The following is a 24,120-nucleotide window of genomic DNA, read 5'->3' as shown; positions in this document are numbered from 1 at the left end:
ATACACAGACATATATATAGTAGACGTGCAATATAAGAATTCATTGCTCCGACATAACCAGCACCAGATCGAGATATTAGTTTGATGAGTTTGAATCTCTCGGATCCGTGGTATCGACTAACGGCAGCGATAATCGGAGCCCGTACTTTGGACAGAGAAGTGGAAATTCGGTCATTGCTCCAACATAACGAGCAACAGATTGAGATATTATCTCGGACTTACCTGAACCGGTTGACACGTATGATGACGTGGATTTAGGATCGGTGTTGACGCTGACATTAACACGTTTGCTTACTGCTTTCGTTATCACCGGCATAATACACAATGAAAGCACAAACTCAAACAACAATCCATACAACAACAATGCTATTGTATGGATTGTTGTTTGAGTTTGTGCCTTCATTGTGTATTATGCCCGAGATAACAAAAGCTTTAAGCAAACGTGTTAATGTCATCGTCAACACCGAACCTAAACCCACGCCAGCATACGTGCCAACCTGTTCAGGTAAGTCCTAACTAATATCTCAATCCATTGCTCGTTATGTTGGAGCAATGACCGAATTCCACTTCTCTGTCCAAAGTATGGGCTCCGGTTATCGCTGCCGTTAGCGGATACCGCGGATCCGAGAGATTCAAACTCATCAAACTAATATCTTGATCTGGTGCTGGTTATGTCCGAGCAATGAATTCTTATACCGCACATCTACTATATATATGTATGTGTAGATATAAGCCGATAATTCTTTTAGCATACGCGACATGATCAACTTACAATACCCACAACTAAACATTAAAGCAATAAAAAGCCTAAGCTTAAGCTTGGTGACGACCTTGGATTAAAAAAGCGTGAGGCGAAAAAAAGCGAAGAGGTCCACAGCCGAGGCGAAAAGCGAACGCTTTTTGAACACGAATCGACCATATTTTAAAAAATATTTAATTATTTATAAGCCATATATTATATACAAACCACATTATAATATATATTAAACGTCTAAAACATCAACATATATATATCCCAAAATTTCAAAAGTAGTGTAGAACAATTTTTCGAGTACCATATTAATCGTTCAAAATATAAAAGTAGCATAGAAACAAGTTATTGAGTACCAAATTACTCGAAAGTGTTTCCAAAAGAACACAACTTAAAAATGTTTCAACTTTTAAAAGTTTATTGTCAAATGTGAAAAGTCTAGAAATGGCTAATTATAAAGGTTATGTTGAAAATGAGCTAACTGGTCGCTTTTTGTACATAAAGCCTTCGCCTCCTCGCTTTCTCGCTTCACACAAAAGCGCAAAAAGCGTTCGTTGCACAAGCTTCGCCTTGGGTAAGCAAAAGCGTTGAGGTGCTCACCTTCGGTCGCTTCTCGCCTCACCTCGCCTTAAGCGCGCCTTTTTAATCCAAGGTGATGACTGATATGTGTTTGAGTCAACACAACTACGGTTGTCAGTGGTGACCGACGGTCAAGACAGTTGGAGTTCGAAGAAATCGAAGAACCAGATTTGAGATGTCGATAACGAAAGCAGGCAAGAAATTGAAAGTTCGTTTGGAAATGCCAGTTTTCCCAAGTAAGTCCATACAACTAATTTCAAGATGTCGATAACGAAACCAGCCAATAAATTGAAAGTTTGTTTCGCACTGTCAATTTTCCCAAATAAGCCATGCAACTCAACACCCGTTGTCGAATTTCGAATAATAATATATTATTGATAACTAAATAATAATAATAATAATAATAATAATAATAATAATAATAATAATAAACATAAGTAACATTAATAATAACAATAGAAAAGAAAAAGAAAGAAAAAAAACCATAACAAGACAAAACTGGTGGACTTTTCTAGAAAACTCAGCACCCACCCAACATAACCCGCACCCGTTTGATATAATATAATATAACCTAAATAATATAATATAACATAATATAATATAACATAATAAAATATAATATAATAATAACATTTTATATTATATGATATTATATTATATTATACATTATACTTTAAGAATGTACCTCCGAACGTCTTGCACCGGCGCCTGACACCCGCATCTGAATCTCTGGCGTACATAAGGTACCTAATAATAAGAATATTTTAATACAAATAACAATATATTTATTATTATTTTAATAATAATAATTATATGTCCAGAATAATACTATTTTAATAATCATAATAATAATATTTAATAAATACAATAATAATATTTTATTTTATTAACAATAAAACTTTAATACCAATAACATTTTAATAATAATATTAATATTTTAATAGAAATAATATAATAAAAATTTAAACAATAACGATAACAATACGAGAAACCTAGTTTAAGTGGCCCAATGAACTAGTGTTACCGTAAAACATATACGTAGTGTCTATATAGTAAGTAGGCATTGTGTAATATAACGGTCGGTGCCTAAAAATATAGTTTACTTTTTCAAAAGTCACATAACAAAACTAAACCAGTCACCAAATATTTGTCCTAATATGTATTAAATAAAAATAAAACGAAACCTGGTTTAAGTCCAAATGACCGTTAGCGGCGTACCCCGGCTCCTCCGTGTCCGACTCCGGAAATAAATGGTTGTTGTTGTTTGTTGAATGGAGAGGGTGAGGGTGAGGTAGAAAAAAAAAAGAAAAAAAAAGATGGACAGGGAGGGGTGGGAGCCGGGCTCCAATAATATACAAACTCAATCCGCCGCGTATAGACCTATATACGACGTATAGGATACGATACGATAAGCCTATAACTGGCACTCAGGCCAGATGTCTGATCGTACACTATACGTCACTCACGTATAGATGTATACGCAATGGGGTGTGAAGGTGTTCTAGCCGACCCATTTAAAAACACTCGTTCTACCTCGTCTTCCAACTTCCAAGAAGCCCAAACACAAACTCACAACATCTCTTCCATAAATCTGTCCATTAAGAAACACCAAATCAATCAACCAATGCCTAACTAAACTTCCTCATTCACTTCCATGGAACCCACTACCAATGGCACCGTTCCGGTTCCGCTTCCGGCCGTATACACTCCGCCGCCGTTTCTAGTGAAAACTTATGATATGGTGGATGATCCTTCAACTGATACAATTATTTCGTGGAGTGCCACCAATAATAGCTTCATTGTTAGGGACCCACCCGAGTTTGCTAAGCAACTGTTGCCCAAGCATTTTAAGCATAATAACTTCTCTAGTTTTGTTCGCCAGCTTAATACTTATGTAGTATTCTCTTCTCTTATCCGTTTATCTTGTTATCATTATTTTATTATTGTGTGATTCGTTGATTTGATTTTAATGTGGATGTTCTTTTTGCTTCTGACCCGGTTATTTACAATAGGGTCAGTTCCTGGGTCTGAGAATACCAATTAAACGAGGTTCGGGTTGGATCTGACCCGTTTGCTCACCTAGACCAATTTTTTAGTCTTGTTATTAGTTTTTTTTTTTTTTTGTATAATTTGTGTTTTGGAAGATTTTATAGAAGTTATTAGTATTAACTTGTCATCAATGGTGATATCTAGATTTTAGGGTTTGAAAAGTTTGATCCCGGGACGGGTTGACCAATAACCGATTATCTGAAAATTGTTACTCGGTTTTGGTTATTATTGTCGAATAATTGAACCAAACAATTAACGGGGCGGTTCTGTTAAGCAATAACCGATTAACTGAATATTGTAGGTCGGTTTTGGTTATATTGTGTGATATAGCCGAATTCACCAAACTGAACAATTAGCGGAAGGTTCGGCTACCGATTAATCGAATATTGTTAAGTCGGTTTTGGTTATAGTGTGTGCTATAACCGGATTAACCAAGTTACCAAACTGAACAATTAGTGGGCGGTTGAGTTGGGCAATAACTGATTAACGGAAAATTGTGAGTCGGTTTTGGTTATGCTGTGTCTCACTGAAATAAACTTCATTTTATTATGTAAGACCAAATCGCTTTCGAATATTTAACAGTTTTGTGGGAATAACAGGGATTTAGGAAAATCCATCCCGATCGTTGGGAATTTGCAAACGAGGGATTCTTGCGAGGCCAAAAACACCTCCTTAAAACCATAATACGTCGGAAGCCTGCCTCGGGGCACAACCACCAACCACAACTGCCACACAGGCAGACATCTTCAGTGGGCCCGTGTCTTGAAGTCGGGAAGTTTGGGATCGAGGAAGAAGTTGAGAGGCTAAAACGGGACAAAAACGTGCTAATGCAGGAGCTCGTGAGGCTTAGACAGCAACAGCAAGGGACTGATGATCAAATGCAGTCAGTGGTGCAACGGCTTCAAGGAATGGAACAAAGGCAGCAACAAATGATGGCGTTTTTGGCTAAAGTGGTTAACAGCCCGGGCTTCTTGGCCCAGTTTGTGCAACAAAACGAGACCGCCAAGCTCATAACAAAAGGCAGCAAAAAACGCAAAGTTAAACAGGATCAAGTTGGATCAAATAACAAGTCAACTGGACAGATTGTTAAATACCAACCACTGATTAATGACTCACCAAATTCATTGTTGACACAAAATCTAAAACTTCAAGAAGTCCCGCCACCAACATTGGTTGCAACGAGCCCCGTAACCAATGGTCAAGAACTGGGTCAGGTGACCAACTTAATGGATGATGCACCCATTGACCCAAACTTGGTTCAATTGGATATTGGCAATTTCCCACCTGATGAAGACATGGAATTGGATAGTGATTTGTTGGTTGAGTTGGATTTTCTCCATGAATATGACCCGTCATGGGTTCTTGAGCCCGACCCAGAAGTTGTATTACCCCATGAAATGGGCTCGACGCCCATGGATAATTACTTGATGCAGGGAAGTGAAGTTAAGCCATTGGAAAGTACAAGTCCCACGGGTCGGGTTCAGGATCAGGCTCAGGTGCAACAACTCACACAGCAAATGGGGCTCCTTTCCTCGGAGACAAAAAACGCTTAATTATATTTTAACAATATGTACAAATGTCTGATATTGTCTAAGGTAAAGCTCGTTTTGAATATAATAGCCTTCTAGTTAATGGTTGCGGTTGTAATCTTTTACCATTTTGCCATTAGAGGGAAGGTTATACTGCAATTTCAGACCTGTGTCAAATCTTTCAGGAATACAACACTGTTTTTAGAAGTTAAAAACTGTGTTTCTTTTTTCTTTTTTTTTTCTATCAAACAAACATTTTTGCATGCTTAGAATTTGACCACTAAAATGTTATAAAAATACTAAAAAAATGTACAAGTAGTAGACTTGTTTTGGTTGCGAATCTATTCAAGCTTGGTGCATGTATTATGTAGTATATACTATATACTCAACTTGTTTACAGTATAATCCAAAACATTATGGTTTGTGCCTAATTTTTTTTAATTAATGAGTAATTAATTATTACACTTTAGGGTCTAAAATAGTTGGACTTTTGTAAAAAAAATTACTTAAAATTCATGAATAATAATAATAATAATAATAATAATAATAAAAGTTATAATACATAAGTTTGATAATGAAGGCGATTTTTGGTTTTTACGGTTTGATTTGGTTATAAAACTCCCTTCGGTTCTTATGGTTTGGTTCAGGTTATTATTATTATTATTATTTTTTATATATATGCAAAACTAAAAATGATTTGATCTTTAAAAATATACATGAAACTGATCTTGATTGTCTAAGCACCTTGAAGAGGTGAGGTTTAATTGGTGTAAAGATCTTGATTTGGGTTTTAAGTAATTGATCTTTAAATTTGAAAAGAATTCCAGAAATTGTGTTTTATGTTTGTGCTCAGTTTGTCATTGTCATTTATTTTCAAAGTTGATATGTTTTATCCTTTATATTTACAAATCTAACAGTGGTTGTCCTTCATTTCTAACTCAGTTAGTTTTTCTTGTTAAGTTATATCATGTGTATTGCACATGGGGCAAATTAGTTATTTTACCATGAAGCATGTGAAAGGAATGATGATCTTTGAACCCAAGAAATTTCAGATTGACGAGTTTGAGAGAGAGCGGTTGTAGCACCTGACCCGTCGTACAACCAATACAGTCCACTTTGCCCTCCTAAAAACTCATGAATTTGTTTTTAGTTGTATTAGTGAATACTTCTCAAAAATACAACCGTTTTTAAGGGGTGGTATTGTAATATTCACAACTTAAGATTCAATATTAAAACTATCTCCCTTTCACTAATTTGAAATCAAAATCAATCAGAGATGGACGATGAGCAACAGTTCACTAACATCATCGCCGGCAAGATCATCGATATCTACGACGGCGATTGTCGGATCCAACGCAATGTCTTCATCGCTAGCCGTCGATGAACTCCACTTCACTGCCGATCTCACTACTCTCCAAGAACGTAAAGATGAGGCTCTTCGAGGTTATAAATCTTTCATTTTTACCCTATATTATATCCATACATTATGTTAATTAAGTTTTATGGAACTGGGTTATCTGAATTACTCTGTTGTTAGGGTTAATTTTGACCCTAGAAGTCAAACATGGTGGCTTGTGGTTTTAGGGTTTTGGGTTTGAAAGTAGTGGGTATGATTAGGGGCGGATGACCAAACCCGACACCAACGGTTCATGACCCGTTACAAAGTGGGTGGGTTGACCTGTTTACCCGTTTAAGAGAAGTTAATTAGAGACAAGTGTTGTATTTTAAAGTTAATATTTTGATTTTTCATATAACTATTGGCTTTTAAAGGTAAAATTAATTTTCTTTTTAACTTTTTTTATCTAGTCTTCGCTTCCGGCGTATTTCTTTAATTAGTTCTATCTGTTTATTCTCATTTTTTTATTCTAATCACGAACTAATTATGTAAACCCAAGTTTTTTAATTGGGAATGAAAGATAAATACACAAAAACATTTAATAATATCACAAATTACAAAAATGTTTTTTATGGATCGAAGTAATTAATTGTTTGAATCGTTACTAAGTCAGTAGGTATTACTCATATTCGTAAATAAGCGTAAAGGGTAGACCCTAAACCCAATTGACACCCTAGGCGTGATGAGTTGATTTGTGATGATCAACGTTTGACATTCATATGTTGTAGGACACTAATTGAATATTTAAAAGTGTGATTTCTCATGCTTTGACATTTTAAGTCAAACAAAGAGTATTCATTATTCAATATTTTAAATTGTAACAGCAGTAATATGTTCTTGTTTATAGGGAAAATCATTAAAGAGTGTACAAAGTAACATTGAGCATCTCGAATACAACAGTTACAGATATAAGTTAATTCAGTGTTTGCAATGCAGTTTTGAAATCGGATTTGATGGCTACACTGAACAAGGAAGTTAGAATGTTGGATGAAGATAGTTGGATGTTTGAAGGACCGACCTCGTTCTCGAATTCACCTCATTTCGCGACCAGGTAAACAGCTTAAGTACAGTTAATCCCAAACAACACGAATATTAAGCGTTTTTAAGTTTCTTGTCAGTTAAAATGATTAGGATTCTTAAACTTTCAGGTGGTTTTCTAAGCAAACATTCAGAAACAATGGGGACCAAATTGGGCACCCAAAAACGGAATCAAAATGCCTCAATCAAGTAGAAAACTTTGGAATTCAAAATGCTTGTGGGTAGATTGTCAGAGATTATTTGTGATCTAGCATTCTTTGTATTTGTTAGAAATGTTCAAGCATTTATAAAACATGTATTCTAATTTAAGCAATATTTAGCAAATCTTGTATCTTGAATGTTTTATCTGTGAATCAAAGAGTTGTTGAAACATAAACACTAGGGTAAATTACAGGTTATTTGGGATAACTTGCTGATCATGTTCTTTAACTTAATTTAGTATAGGACCAGATTTTATAAACATCATCGTCCCTGATCTTCATACACGGTCCAAACACCTCTTGATCTTCATGAATGGTCCAAACACCTCTCATGATCTCGCTCTACTCGTCGATCTAGTCCTTTTCTAAATCTTGATCTTTTGTTCTTTTTGTCAACTTTAAACGACTTTCAAATGAAAAAAGTAGCAACCTTTCTGTATGTTTTTGCTATTTGTTTTGCATCTTTGATTCCTCTTGAATCTTTTCAAGATTGAACCCATGATATCTTAAAAAACAGGCACACTTGTTATGCAAAGATTGAGAAATCTGGATGGGTGGGTTTGTTTTCTTAATGGCAGATGTTCTTGCCAACAAAATCTGAGAAAATCTAGGGTCTTTATCCTCTACCAAGATTTTATCTTTTAGATATAGAATTTCGGTGGCTTTGTATCGGCAGTCAACAACACAGATAGCAAATGCTAGTTAAACAACACCATGTCACTACACGGCATGGTTTAACAAGGTGGAGAGGTGGCCATGGCGGCGTCTCCTGACTCCCATAGCGAATGGTCTAAAGGATGCGAATTGTTACAACCATTGAACTTTAGGCACGTCCAGAGTCCCGTTAAATGACAGTATCTATAAGTAACCCCAAATATAAATGGTGTAATTTGTAACTTACCATAAACACAAAGAAGAAAATGATGCAGGAATTTGGGGAAACCAAGTTATTATCAAAGCGCTAAATCCCTATCGTTTCGCCATATTCAGGCGCTCGTTCAGAAGAAAATCTATACAAACAGGTTAAATTACTCTGATAACATTTTCCAACTGTTAAACCCTAACACAATGTATACCCACCTTGATCACAAAATGCAAACCTATATCACCAGCAAGAACACCGAACGCACTTTCCTAAACAAGTAAAGCACCCACATTTCAAACAAGAAGGGCATTTTGGTAACTTCGCATCCGAGCATTTCGGTTTTGACCAACAGTTCCACCTAAAACAACAGCACCCGAGTCCCAGACAATCCGGGCACTTTGGCCTGCTAAAACATCCAAGGCAATCCGGGCACTTTGGCCTGACAAAACATCCCAAGCAATCCGGGCACTTTGGCCTGCAAAAACACTTTGGGCAGTCTGGGCAGCTTGGCTGCCCGATTTTTATACAACAACAATAGCAGCCAGCGGTTGACTTACCGGGATTTGACTTTTTCGGTAACCTGACCTTTTGTTTGATCTTTGTAAGTTGGGTTTTAGCGGTCATGGTTTCCATATCATAAATGAATTTGTAAAGATGACGAATGTAATCAGGATAGAGTTCTAAGTTGCAGTGGGCCCCGCCTTTGACCCATAATGGTTCATACGGGTCCTTAGCCATCTTCCATAGTTTGTTCCCGTGTTGCCAATTTACCACATCGTCCTCCGTACCCTGTTATATTTACATCAAGAAACTAGGTCAACTGGTCTATGCAAAGTTCAAGAACATATAATATATGAACGGGTTAGAACTTACGTGTATCACAAGTGTCGGACATTTCACCTTCCAAATTTTGTTAACATTCTGCAGATATCAACAAGATAATATATTGAAGCCTTAAAAGGAATCGAAATTAATAAGATGGGACACGTTCTACTTACCTTATAAATATCAAAGCAAAATCTGCAATTGACATGACAAACAACACGAAGGCCCGAAAGAATTGCACTGTGTAAAACAACGCCTCTTAACCTTGGTAACTTGGAAGCCAGATGTAATGTGGGCCCGCTTCCAACCGACTGTCCGTAAAGAATTAAATCTTCTTGACTGACTCCATATTCGGTTTGGAGACACTCGTATACTGCCTCTATGTCAGCATATGTATTAAGCTCGGTTGGCTGAAATTTACGAAAAAACATAAAAACAAATATCAGAATTATTTAAACAATCAACAATAATTATTTACTAGTATTAGACAAAATATATTGAAGATGACTCATTTACCTTGCCGGTTGATGCTCCATAGCCCGAATAATCATATCTGTTAAAGAAAATGAGGACAAAAGAAGAACATAATTATCAATCATATCATACATTGAACGAGAAAAGGGACCACATCGTATATAAATACCACTAAAGTTTAGCCAACAACAGCATAATATGTATCAAGACTCATCAGCAACTTGCATTTTTTACCCTTTCATAGGGTAATTGATCAGTGAAAAATGTTCACTTTATAGCCAAAGAATTAAGGAAAATAAAGGATGCATAGTGCATACCCCTACTAAAGTTAAGAACTTTCACTTTTCCTCTTTTACCCTAGCCAGAATATGATTTATGGACCACATAACGTTAACAGTTATTACGTGCATTATCTTGAAAACGAAGTCGAATAGTTTCATCGAAGCACTCGTTTTCACGGGTCATTTTGCTAATTGTATAGATCCATATCACAGAAATCTTGTAATGATTCTTTCCATTTTAGATGCAATCATGCAAACAGTAAAATCTTTAAATCCAAATTGAAATAATTTCTAGAAAAAGAAAAACAAATATGAGCACAAGAACAAATTCACCTCACATCACATCATAGAAGTAATAAGATCAAATCAACAACATGATCCAAAAATGTAAATACCTACAATGTCTATCTTAGAATGGAAAGGAATTCACCTTTTGTAACAAAATCTGCAAATCAAGATTGGTCATCTAAAGGCACATCCATGGATCAAGAATTCAAGATCAAAACTTTATCGAAAACCCTTCAAATTAAAGATTGCAAAAGGCCAAAGAAGACGAAAACCAAACACCCCAGATGAACAGTTGCAAAGATTAAAAAAATAGATAATAATATCTCTTTGCAAAAAGAACAAAAAGCAAATCACATTACTTAAAACAACATTCATAATAATAACCCTAATAATGTATCACCTGAGGGGACATTGATTATAACAAAAGTTAGGTAAGAAACAAAGAAGATAAAACTGACCCCATGAGATTGACTCTAAGATTTGCTTTGAGTTGAACAAACAGGTCAAACAGTTGACCCAAATCAGCAGCATTGCCATGAGAGTACAATAGAGTGAGTCTTGCATATGGGTTCTTAAGATAAAAAGCCACAATCTTGTTCCCTCTTTTTGTGGGTATTGACAACACATCAAGTGAACAACCGCCGCCGCCGCCGTCATCTACACCGCCAGAGGCTGACGTCAGCGGCATGGAGGATGATGTGTAAATGGCATTTAGCTTACCGTCTTCTAGTTTCTTGATCTGGTAGGTGGCTGGTGATGGTGGGAAGAAGGCGAATTTGGCGCTCAGATTGGATATTACACAACCCATCGCTGCCGTATACGGCGGTGTTATAATATTCCGGCGAAGACCCTTCTCATAAATTACTGAAATTTACCAATCTGTGATCAATTTTAGGGAAAAAGCTTTGTGGGTTTGTTAGATAATAAGTAAATCTAGGTGGGTTTTGAAAATGGTTTACAAAAAATTATACTTTTTGAGTTTTTCCGGCGAAGACCCTTTTCATAAATTAATGAAATTTACCGATCTGCGATCAGTTTTAGGGAGAAAGATTTGTGGGTTTGTTAGATAATGAGTAAATCTAGGTGGGTTTTGAAGGGTTTTGAAAATGGTTTACAAAATTTATACTTTTTGTAATGAACTTGAGTTTCTTGATTTGTACAAAAATGGTGAAAATACAGCTGGGTTTTGTGGGGTTTTGAAAAGGGTGAGATGGGTATCTGACTGACTGAGTTTTGGCTTAAAAAGATAAAAGCTTTTACATGTTGCAGTCTTGCAGAGGGTGGTGGAGGGGAGAGAGAGAGAGAGAGACTCACGGCGGAGAGTGAGAGAATCAACGGCGGAGGAAGGTGGTAAAGGGAGAGATGCAAGTGTTCAAAGTTGGGAGTTTGATAACTTTCATTGCGTCAGTTTTGACAGTGTGGGGCCCACCCACACTACCCCTATCCCTAAACGACAAATATTGTTTCAACAGGACTACACATGAGTATTATGTGCATTGTTTACTTGTACGGTGGCTGTGAGTGTCGAGATTTTGATGTACAACTCATCTTTCTTGTTCAGCTTTGAAATCATGTGGAAGGAGTGTATGGGTCATGAGGGTTATGATGGGACCTGGTTGGTACTTGTCTCATTTGTGTGACTAATATATTTTTGGTTTATGAACTATAGAATATTATCAAGATCCAAGTGTTAACGGGATAGGAGAGACAAATAGTTTATATATCTAGTAGAGGTAGCAAAATGCACTGTTTATTTATGATTCGTGTATTAGATAAGCTGTAACTGACAATTTTTCTATAAACGTCCATTATGGATACAAACACGTGTTACATCGATCAAGTTTTACTTGATATAAATGATTCTAAAAATGAAACTAGCTAGAAAAGATGCTCCCGATTTACTTGATAAAACTATGTCTAAATTCAAAACTAGCTTGAAAAGATACCATCATATGAGTCGAATCCTTGTTTTATTCATGAATAACCACCCAATATCCAAAGATACTATTCAACCTTGATATGAGTTTTGCGGATGAAACTAGAGATAAGCATTGAGTGGAAATGAATACTTATCATATGTTGAGATAGATGTTACACAAAGCTCATGTTTTGAATGTTGATTTGTCATGATACATGTTTTCTTCAAGTCATCACATGTTTGATAGTAACTGCAATAGTTTTATCTTTTATTTCTTGTAGTGTTTAAAACAATATAGAACTCAATAGCTTTCAAGAATCTTATGGTAGCGTTTGGTATTTAGAAATGACAGGGAAATGAAATGAATTATTCTGACGGAATGAAAAAATAGGTGTTTGGTTGGTCAATTGAATGTAAACGGCCATTACACATAGAATTTCATTTCATCAAAATCATTCATTCTCACCTCCACCCCCTTCTTTTTTTCATTCTATTCCTCTTTCACTCTACTCTCTTAACAACACTACCTAACAACCACCACCACCACTCACCGCTGCCACCTGATCGCCACCATCGTCTCCATGGCACCATCACCTGACCACTAACGATGTCGCCACCGCCACAACCACCACCTGACTGCCACCACCGCCACCGTCACCGCCACTACTACAATCGTCACAACCACATAACCGCCATCACCACCACCACCACTGCCACTACTACAATCATCACAACGACCTTATCACCATCGTCGCCACTGTTATACCATCACCGGTGCCACCACTGTCGCCATTGCAAAGTTATTTTGGTTTTAAAAAATTGTAATTTTTGAGATATAAGTATTTTTATTTCATTCATACATTTTTATATTACCAAATAACATAAAGCAGTAATTCATTTCATTTCATGTGTTAACCAAACAAGACAAAGAAATGGTAATGATCCATTTCATTTCTTTATCTATTTCATGTTGGAATTATAGACCGGTTCGGGTAAGTCAATACGGTCAACTGGGTTATGACCCGTAAGAGTTACACCATAAGGTAACGAACAATAAACCCGCTTAAGTTAGATAACCGGGATGGACACTTTAAGGAGACAAAATAACATGGAGTGGGCTTTGGAGTTGGAGATGGACTTAATGGCCCGTTGGGTTTTAACTAATTAAGATTAGTTTAACCTAATTAGAGGTTATATAATATATCATATTCTATAACCCTAATATTATTGATTGGAACACAAGTCCTTAACTCTCTCTTCCTCCACCCCTAGTCGCCGGACTACCAACCGCTGCTGTTCGCCGCAACCTGCCGCGACCGCCGCCATCCGCTGCTGCTGTGCTGTCACTGACCGCCACCAGCCACTGCTGCCCACTGTTGCCATTTCCACCGTGCACCGCCATCACCAGTCGTTTGTCTCGTTGCGTCACCTAGCTAAGTTCGTTAGTCTTTGGTGTCTCAACCGGTTATTTATTAACCGAGGTAAACTTATATTGTTAGTTTACAATTTATATTTATGCATTTGGTTCATACTCATATAGTTTTGTAACCGGATCCTGTCATGTTTAGTTTTGGTGCTGATTACTCGTTTACCTTCCGTTCTGCATATATATTGATTAATTGGATTAATTAATTATTTTTCACATATTATTGAACCGAGTTTAATAATAAATTGTTGACTGATCACCACTGGAAACCAACAGTGGTATCAGAGCCTTGGTTACAACATGCGAGTCGAATCCGATATTTTTACCGGTTCTACATCATAAACTTTAAGGTAGTTGACGTTTTTTATCTAGTTAAAATTTTAGGGCAATTTTGGTTTGGTCAAATTTTATTTATTTTATTTAACCAAAATGTTGCCCGACTTTAATTTCATTGAATATGTAAATCTGGCCCGACCTTGTTTGTATGGTTGAATGATTTTGTTTTGGCCATATGGATGGTTCAAAAGTTGTATTTAATTTTCAGTTTTATTTTATGGTTTTTGGCCACCTTGATGGTTCAAAATTGTAATAGATAGGGTTTAGTTTTTCATTACTTGTATTTTAGAATTTTGTAATGAAGAAGACCCGAAGGAAAACCGAGGACGAGCTCATGGAGTTCTTGAAGTCAGTGAGAGTTACCAAAGATGATGGAATGCACCAAGAGTTCATCCTTGTGGTTGTTTCATGTTGTGACCCCTTGACCCGATTGATCTTTCTAATAGGCTCTAGCAAAATCAATCACTTATCTTGGCCATTTAAGATTTGCATATTCTTGTTTGCTATTGTGGTTGCTTGCTTCATTATAATAGGTTATAATACCACCAACCTAATACCAAATATTTTAAAATAAATTTACCAATCATGTTTTGCAAAATTAAACTAATTTTAATTTTCCATAACTAATAACTTAACAGGTAAGCTATTAACATAAAATTGGTTATTATTATCGGCGACAAACTTAGTTTTAATAGTTACAAAAAAACAAGTGGCCTGAGAGATAAAAGGGTTCATCAAGCTGTCCTGATTAATACAGTAAAATTGGACTTTTACTCTATTCGGTAATATTTAAAACTAATCCCAATTTTAAATGAATAGTCTATGCCGTCCTACTATAAGTAACACTTGAGGAATACTGCGAAACTTCAAGTGTTTAGAGCTACAGCACCGCATTTGATTTCTAGCCTATCCCTTCAAGGTGAAAGGATTTCGTTGACACATCCAGCCCTTTCACAAGTGACTATACTAGGGCGACTATTACTTTACTCTCCTATTACGTGCTATAGTTGTCTGGAGACTAAAGTGGGCATAGATGAGGCTAAACGTATCTACTTAGGCAAGTGTTGTCTTAATAGGCCTCATAAACGAGAGTTGTGCTCTATTCACAATTGGTAATCGTTGTCTGTCTGCCTAACCACTTACTAATGTTGTGTGCTACAGCTGCCATTATTAACTGGAAGCCAGATTCTCAAGTTCCTATTTACTAATGTTATTGGGTCATTCATAATAGGATTAAAACATCAAAAATACTAATTAAAAATTACTTTTGCTTATAAACAAATGTCAACTGATAATAACTCCTCATTCACCCTCAAGGCTATTCTTGAGAAATAAAAGCTGAATGGCACCGCAATTTGGGACTTGTTCTCAAGATGGAAAAGAAGCACTATGTTCTCGATGGACCTGTTCCAACCGAGCCTGAAAACAATACTGCTGATGCCAGAAGGGTTCTTAACAAGCATATAGACGACTCTGCTGAAGTCACCTGTATTATGCTAGCCACCATGTCTTACGAGCTTGCTAAAGGCTTGGAAGACTTTGGTGCCTATGAGATGCTTGAGCAACTCAAGGTCTTGTTCAAGAAACAAGCCCGTCAAGAACGCTATGACACCATGAAACAGCTCATCAGCTGCAGAATGGAACAGGGATCACCTGTTAGTGTGCATGTCGTCAAAATTAAATGGTACATTGAACAGTTAAGGAAACTTAATTATCCCCTGTCAGATGAAATGGCAGCAGATTTCATCTTGAACTCTCTTCCCAGCTCTTACGACCAGTTCGTAATGAATTTCAATATGAATGGGTGGGTGAAAACAGTGCCGGAGCTTCATGAAATGCTCAAAACGGCTTAGATGAATATTCCTGCTAAGACTAATCAAGTTCTTATGGTTCGATCTGCTGGTTTCGTGAAGCCTCAACCCAAGAACCGAGGTCATAACGGTAAAGGCAAGAAGAAGGTTATTGTTGCTGCCAGGTCTGCCACCGACACTAACAAGGGTGTTGCAAAGGTACCACTGCCGCCTCATGAGGACTGCCAGTGATAGAAGTTTAACAAAATGGGGCACTGAAATCGTAACTGTCCCGACTATCTTGCTGAGCTGAAAAGGCAGAGGACCAATGGTGAAAGCTACTCTAAAGGTATTTCCATTTACGTTATTAAACTTTTCACTGTCTCTAGCAACACATAGGTATTTGATACCGGATGTGGTTACCACATCATTAATGTCTTGCAGGAGCCTGAAAACTGGAAGAAGCTGAAACAAGGCAGCATGGAACTCATCGTTGGTGATGGGAAGAGAGTCCTAGTTCTTGCAACTGGCACATATCGTTTTGCTTGTCCTTCTGGCCTTGTAGTTACTTTGAATAACTGTTTGTTTGCACCTGGTTTGACCAAAAACATTATTTCAGTTTCTTTACTATTTGAACAAGGATTTAAGTACGTTTTTAATGGTATTGCTATTTCTGCCTACTTGAATGTATCTTTTATTTTGAGGCTAAACCTCGAAATGGTATTTATGAGATTAATGTTCAAATAAGCAATAGTGTATATAATCTTTCTAAACATATCAGATCTGGCATCAATGATACATTTCTACGGCATTGTCAACTTGGCTACATAAGCAAGGCACGAGTTAAGAGACTCCAATCTGAAGGGATTCTTGAATCCACAGGACCAGACTCTTTTGATAACTACGAATCCTGCTTAGCTGGCAAACTCACCAAAGAATCCTTCACTCAAAAGAATGAACGAGCAAAGGATCTGCTAGGAATCATACATACTGATGTATGCGGTCCTTTCATAACCATGTCTAGAAATCATGAAAGATACTTCGTTTCGTTTATTGACGATTACAGTCGATATGCTTATGTGTATCTTATGAAACACAAGCATGAAACTTTTGAAAAGTTCAAAGAGTTTCAAAACGAAGTGGAAAACCAACTCGGGAAAACTATTAAAATGCTTCGATAATGTAAGACCCCGAATCTCGGGAATCCTACAGTTAGTATTCATACAAATACTTACAAAGATACTTAAACTCAAAAACAGTTCATTCCATTCAAATAACCAATTCAGAGTATAATTCCCAAAACCAGTTTTCAATGTATTTAATAAAACTTTAAAGGAAAATGTTCATTATTAAAAACTTCCGACTAAGTATGCCCTTCACCGTCCAAGTAGCTTCGTGCACGTCCAAGCAGTAATGCATCCTCCTCCTAACCTGAAACTCACACTAACATGCACACAAAGTCAGCTTGAGCTGAGTGAGTTCAAGTTTTATTAATTAACATCTATGATAATAATCATAATAGTCATTCCAAGGGTTTTAATATAAAACGGGATATAACAGTTAGGCCATCATCAACAACAAGTAATCATCATTATATATATATACCTATATATATAAACATCCTTATAATTACATCCCTTTATATATATCATCCAAATAATAACATCAGGGTCGAGCACATGTACAACCCAAACACGTAACATCTCATCCAACGTATGCAAACACAAAGTAGGCATACGTGTTTATCCTTAGTCGATAACGACTAACAAACATCGCCAATTATTGGCCATACAATAATACATACAAACATACCATAATATCATCCCAAGGCCTACCCTATACAAGTAAGCCTACACAAAATAGTTTAAACAGTTCATCAAGCAAAATCGCTTAGGTGTGCATGCTAGCCCAAAAACTTAAAAAGAGTAAAAAGGGGCATCATGAACTCACCTGACACAAGACATGAGTTCACCACGAGCTAGAGAACTCCTAAGTATCCCAACAACTCAAACGCCTGTGGGTTTACACACAATCATTACTAATGATATCGAAAGGATTCGTTTATCCTACGAGACATTCTAACATGGTTCGAGTTACCTAAAGCCTCGACCCCATCAAACCCAATCATAACAGCCCCCGGAGCCTTACATTCACCAACACAACCCTTAGATACTTTCGGGAATAAAGAATTCCCAAAATACCCCCGGAAGCACTAGGTGACACTAGCACGCGCGTTTAAGAGTCGTTTAGGGAATTAACATCCAACTCAGCCCCGTGTGGACCCAATATGACAAATTCACAGCCAACAAGTCCACACGACGCTACACGAGTCGAATGGATCGGTAATTCGCAAGTACAACGCGCTAACTATTCAATAAACGCGAATACGCGTTGTACCGACCCATTTGAGTAACCGACAACCAATTCAGCCCCATGACTTATAAAAATGATTTTTCAACAACCCGTACATCAAACCGAGTTCACCCGACCTGAATTGGTCGCTAATCACATCAACCCTCGCGTTAAACGCAACAATCTACCATTCTAGTCAATCGAAAACAATCTTTCAAACTACAACTAGTTGACCAATCAAACGAACACCAATGAATATGATTTTAAAGTATGTTATACTAGACATACCTAGGAAGATATTGGTACAAAAACCTCAACCAAAACATTCCCAGAAAAGCTCAATTGGACAGCCACCCGGTTAGCCTAAAACAAGCCATTAATCGATCAATACGCGTGCTATAATAACCAATTAAGGTGTAAAAGACTTGTAGGGACATAGTACTAACCTTCAATTGGAGTTTTGGACCTTAACCTTGGTTGAACAAAAGAAAATCGTGAGGGGGGGGGGGGGGCTATACATTTCCGATCGGGATAGGAGAGGGAGGGGTTAGGGTTTGGTTTATGTTATAAAAATTTTTCACATCTAGCCCTTCAAATTTTAAAGAAGTAACATCTTGGTTGCAAAGTTAAATGCTTTAACGTACCGGGATGATGAGAAGGTTTCCGAAAAATGTCGGTTAAATCCCGAGAAATATACATACTTTACAAGCTTCGAATCCTTGAACCGAAAATTAACGGGCGTTACAGATTAGATCGAGGTGGAGAGTATCTCAGCTCAGAATTTATACATCATCTGAAAGAACATGGAATTGTTTAACAGCTCACTCCACCCGGCACACCCCAACACAATGGCGTGAGCGAGAGGAGAAATCAAACCTTTCTAAACATGGTCCGATCGATGATGTGTAGAACTAACTTGCCTCACTCCTTTTGGAGCTTTGCCCTTATTACCGCCGCCGGCATTGTCAATCTGCCTCCAACTAAAAAGGTAAGCAAAACCATATATGAGATATGGCATGGGCGAAAACCCAATTTGTCTTTCCTTAGAGTATGGGGATGTGATGCTTATGTCATCAGTGAGTCTGATGACAAGCTCGATCCTTGCGGCGTAAAAGTTGTTTTCGTCGGATACTATAACCAAAGCGGATATTATTTCTTCCATCCTGATACAAATGTGATTTCTATCAAAAGGAAGGGCCACTTCCTCGAGAAGGAAATTCTCGATCGAGGAACTGGATATAATATTGTTGATCTTGAAGAAATTCAAGAACCACAAACAACCGTTGAGGAAGTTGGAACATCTGATCAACAAGTTGTTGTTGCTGATACATCAGACATAAATGCAAGCGTTCGCAGAAGTAATAGGACTCGCGTACCAAACTCTAAATACCTATGGCATCTACGAGTCAAGCAACGAACCTACTAATTACAAATCTGTTATCTTAGATCCGGAATCTGAGAAATGGCAAGATGCCATGAACGCCGAGATGCAATCTATGCGTGACAATCAAGTCTGGAACTTGGTTGAGCTACCCCACGAGTGTCAGGCAGTAGGGAGCAAGTGGATTTTCAAGAAGAAAACTAATATGCATGGAAATGTATAGACTTATAAAGCACGGCTAGTCGCGAAATGTTTTACTCAAACTCAAGGTATTGACTATGATGAAACCTTCTCGCCTGTTGCTATGACTAAGTCGATAAGGATATTACTTACCATAGCCGCTTATTATGACTACGAGATATGGCAAATGGATGTCAAAACAGCTTTTCTTAATGGACACCTTTTAGAAGATGTCTATATGGTTCAGCCAAAAGGTTTTGTCGATCCTAAATATCCTAACAGGGTTTGCAAACTGAATAAGTCCATTTATGGACTTAAACAGGCATCTCGCAGCTGGAATCTTCATTTTGATGATAAAATCAAAGATTTTGGTTTCATAAAAAATGAAGATGAGCCTTGTGTTTACAGAAAGGCTAGTGGAGCACTATATCATTCCTCATACTGTATGTGGATGATATGCTGATAATTGGAAACAACATTCCTATGCTTAAGGAAGTTAAGAACTGGTTGGGATCTTGTTTCACAATGAAAGAACTAGGTGAAGCTGCTTATATTCTAGGAATCAAGATCTACCGAGATAGGTCTAAGTGGCTTCTAGGCTGAGTCAAAGTACATACATAGACAGAGTAATGGCGCGCTTCTCAATGGATAACTCTAAGAAAGGAGCTGTCCCCATGGCTAAAGGAACCGTGTTGAAAAAATCGCAATCTCCGGCAATGGACATTAAAACTAAGCACATGCAAGCAACTCCATATGCTTCAGTGGTTGGTTCAATCATGTATGCAATGCTATGTACTAGATATGACGTCTTGTATGCGTCGAGCATGACTAGTCATTTTCAGCAGAACCCTGGCATTTCCCATTGGACTACTGTAATGAACATTCTAAGGTACCTGAAAAGGACCAAAGACATGTTCTTAGTGTTTGGAGGAGTGGAAAGGTGTTACACTGATGCTAGCTTCCAGACTGACCGAGATGATTCTCGCTCACAATCAGGATATGTATTCACTCTCAATGGAGGAGCTGTTTACTGGAAAAGCTCCAAGCAGAGTGTGGTGGCAGATTCTACCACCGAATCGGAATAAATAGCTGCATCAGATGCTGCTAAAGAGGCAGCTTGGATGAAGAAGTTCATCACTAATCTTGATGCGGTTCCGAGTATTCATAAATCAATCTAGGTGCTCTGTGATAACACGGGTGCTATTGCTCAATCCAAAGAGCCCAGATCTCATCACAGAGCCAAGAACATTCTAAGAAAGTTCCACCTTATAATGGAAATAATAGACGAGGAGACATCATGTAATGTCCGTATTTTGAGATTAATAAATAAAAGAAAGTTTCATTATTAACTGGGTGTCGTTATTTAATTTCATTAAGTAATAGTGGGCTTGAGTGGCAATCTTAGGATAAAAGATGGACCAAGAGATGGTTATGAGCCGATGGCCCATAGGATGGAGTATTTAAACCCCGAATTTCCTCAAACACTCCTCATTCTCTCCATTTCCTTTCCCTCCTACACACACACACTCAAAACACACACAACCTCTCTTCATCTCCCATTCTTCTAAAAACCCAAGAGAAACAAGAAGATTCGTGACCTAACATCTTCAAGTAATAAGAAACACTCTAAGATCTGCTAGTTGTTCAGATCCAAACACAAACCCAAGACCGTAAGGTGAGCTTTGGCTAAAAGGTTAAGCTTTTAAGGCTGGTTTCGACATGCAAACTGATATAACGATAGATCGGGCAATAGGATGTAATAAAAACGTAAACTTGGTAGGTCGTAACCCATCGGGTGCGATATAGGAAAAAAAAGGTGATGTTCGGACCTTGTAAAACACGGGTAGACAAAGTTGGTATAACCCAAAAACCATTAAAAGGGTAAAATCGGGTCATAAGGAAGAATCACGGAGGAAAATGGCTATAAAATAGCAAAATAAAGAAAAAGATGATTCTGATCGCATAGAAAAGAATTGCATCGCACGAGTATGCGGAGCGATCAGAATTTGCCCATGCGATGCGATTCGTTTTGCTTCCATGCGATGCGATTCGTTTTGCTCCATGCGATGCGATTCGTTTTGCTCCATGCGATGCGATTGGTTTACATGTGATCCAAATTGTTGTAAAACTTAGCCCGATTCATTTTTCTGATGATTTTTTAATAAAGGCTTATTAATGGAAATAAAGTTTTTTCAAGCTGACCTGGCAGCTCGACCCCAGCTAGGGGCTCTGCCCCTTGGACCCTATTAGGGGCTGCCGCCGCCCTTAGACCCGGTACCAGGGGCGCTGCCCCCAGACCCCCGTCCGTTAGGGACTTCACTAACCTAGAAATATGATTTGTATAGAAGAAGTTAATTAATACTTATAATTATTACACAGTTAGCCGTGCACAACTAAGGAAGGGTGTTACCATTAACTCAGAGAGAAACCGACTACAGGTGAGTTTCTAGCCCCATTACTCTGTTATGTTTTTGGGGCTATGTGCATACTCCAAAGTGATTAGTTAATACACTTACCTTAAGTGGTAAGTGTATGCCATATGAATGTTTAATAAATGATACTTGTTTGGTATAGAAAGAGTTAAATGTATGTATGAAGATGCATACGAGAATAGATATAACTAATGTATGTATGGCATGTAATGTTTGTATGGTTGAATGGTTAAAGGGTTGCATACCCTAATAATATCTGCGCAGAGTAAAGGGTTGTAGACCCTAATAATATATGCGAAGAGTAAAGGGTTGCGGACCCTAATAATATCTGGGAAGAGTAAAGAGTTGCAGACCCTAATAATATCTGCGAAGAGTAAAGGGTTGCATACCCTAATAATATCTACGAAGACTAAAGGGTTGCAAACCCTAATAATATCTACGAAGGTTATAGGGCGAAGGGCTATTTAAAACGTAGAACGGTTATGTATGTATAAAATAATAAAAGTAAGTTAAAGGACGATATGGAAATATGAAAGGAAGAACGAATGTAATATGTCCCTTCGGATATATATATACATGTGTAAGAATGTGAATGTAATGTATGTTTCCTGCTTAACTAAAACTCACTCAGCGTAGCTGACTTTAAGTATGCACATATGTAAATAGGTTAAAGGAGCTGGCTTGAGGATGGCACATGGTAGGGACTGGAAGACTGGCATCTTGAGAAGAAATATTATGAATTATTATGTTGTGTTTAAGACAAGATTTGCGTTTTGTAATATATTGGTTGATGTTTTTAATTATTCCGCGAAAGTTTTAATTAACTCTGATTTTAGAATTGTGTTTATGAGTAAATCCAACGACAAATGTAAAGCGCCGGGAACAGAGCCTTACACATCATAATAAGTAAATTAGACACAAATCAATACCTAGATGCCCGTTCATTAAACCGATAACTCAAGACAAGCATGATCATCACATAGATGCTATCGGTCTTAGATTAGCTAGTAGTTTTTTTATTTATTATTTGGATTTGTGAACATTTCAACAGTTATACTTTTAAGTTCTCTTTTGATTTAATGGTTAAATGCAAATGTTGAATAATATAACTGTGCTCGGTTTTAATATGTTTAATCCATGAATATTATATTCTAAATTATCTGTAGTCGGTCATACTCGTGGGAACGACTCTGAACTAAGACTATTCTAACTTTAGACTCAAGGAGTTGACCTCCAAACTCACAGACCTCATTATCAATGACGTTGGATGTCACTTGCATCAAATCATCTTCATGGATCTTAGTCATAAGATGTTTTGATACTAGTATACTCATTTAGTATCCTTAGACCTGAGATACATATTAGAACTTTCGTTTACTAAAGGTTATTCTTCAGTGTCAACTGTTGTCGCATAACTACTAGCTATAAAGGTATTGGTTGGGAATAATCTGAAGTTTAGTGGGAGTTGTATGTAATCAAGATGGGATTATGTACTCTTACATGACATGTAACAGTTAGACATCTTGGCGCCCTCGTTGATTCAAACTGGTGAAGTATGAGGCTTCACCCAAACTTACTGTGTGTTTGGTTGGACCACTTTGATTCTAGATCGAGAACTATAATGATTGAACGTAATGTAAGATTGAATCTGATCCATGTCTCATTGTTCAATTGGTGTCTTATACAAAAAGGATAGATGAAGACGATTACCATAAGTTCATTATCTTGCAATAGTGTATTCCAAGATGGTTTTGGTTAATGAATTTAAAATGTTATAACCTGTTAGGGGGGCAGCTATGTGTAGCTAGAGCACCGCTTACTGTCAGTATTGAGAAACTTAACCGGAAACCGTCCAAGTAGGAGACTGTTGGAATTATGGACCGGTTCGGGTAAGTCAATATGGCCTAACGGGTTATGACCCATGAGAGTTACACTATAAGGTAATGAATAATAAACCCGCTTAAGTTAGTTAACTAGGATGGGCACTTTAACAAGACAAAATAACATGGAGTGGGCTTTGGAGTTGGAGA

At 37.4% G+C, this 24,120-nt stretch overlaps 1 protein-coding gene and 2 pseudogenes across 2 annotated transcripts; 2 read left to right on the top strand and 1 right to left on the bottom strand.

Moving 5' to 3' along the window:
* The first annotated feature begins 2,984 nt into the window (after nucleotides 1–2,984).
* LOC143631596 (heat shock factor protein HSF8 pseudogene) lies at nucleotides 2,985–4,932 on the top strand (annotated as a pseudogene).
* Nucleotides 4,933–6,188: 1,256 nt separating this feature from the next.
* Nucleotides 6,189–7,649, top strand: LOC143631575 (protein SAMBA-like; annotated as a pseudogene). Its single transcript, XR_013153388.1, has 3 exons — nucleotides 6,189–6,351; nucleotides 7,241–7,355; nucleotides 7,453–7,649. The product of XR_013153388.1 is annotated as a protein SAMBA-like (transcript).
* An 838-nt stretch (nucleotides 7,650–8,487) lies between these two features.
* On the bottom strand, nucleotides 8,488–11,578 carry LOC143631574 (uncharacterized). Its single transcript, XM_077100296.1, has 5 exons — nucleotides 10,734–11,578; nucleotides 9,749–9,785; nucleotides 9,406–9,642; nucleotides 9,281–9,328; nucleotides 8,488–9,196 (listed from the first exon to the last, which is right to left on the bottom strand). The coding sequence occupies exons 1-5, from the start codon at nucleotides 11,081–11,083 to the stop codon at nucleotides 8,648–8,650; spliced, it is 1,221 nt and encodes a 406-aa protein (XP_076956411.1). The 5' UTR covers nucleotides 11,084–11,578; the 3' UTR covers nucleotides 8,488–8,647.
* Nucleotides 11,579–24,120: the final 12,542 nt, after the last annotated feature.

This window comes from Bidens hawaiensis, unplaced genomic scaffold (genome assembly GCF_021521415.1).
Source record: "Bidens hawaiensis isolate Kalapana, Puna unplaced genomic scaffold, B.hawaiensis_p1.1 tig00006109_1, whole genome shotgun sequence".
NCBI classification, from domain to species: Eukaryota; Viridiplantae; Streptophyta; class Magnoliopsida; order Asterales; family Asteraceae; genus Bidens; species Bidens hawaiensis.
The sequence above is the reverse complement of the archived record's forward strand: the minus strand, read 5'-3'. Positions and strand labels throughout refer to the sequence as shown.

Bases quoted from the DNA above. Each gene is read 5' to 3' on its own strand.
- LOC143631574 (XM_077100296.1), bottom strand. From the start codon at position 11,083: ATGGGTTGTGTAATATCCAATCTGAGCGCCAAATTCGCCTTCTTCCCA. The intron at 9,786-10,733 runs GTCAGTTTTATC...TTTCTTTAACAG, and splicing joins CTTAGAGTCAATCTCATGGG to ATATGATTATTCGGGCTATG. The intron at 9,329-9,405 runs GTAAGTAGAACG...TGATATCTGCAG, and splicing joins TTTGCTTTGATATTTATAAG to AATGTTAACAAAATTTGGAA.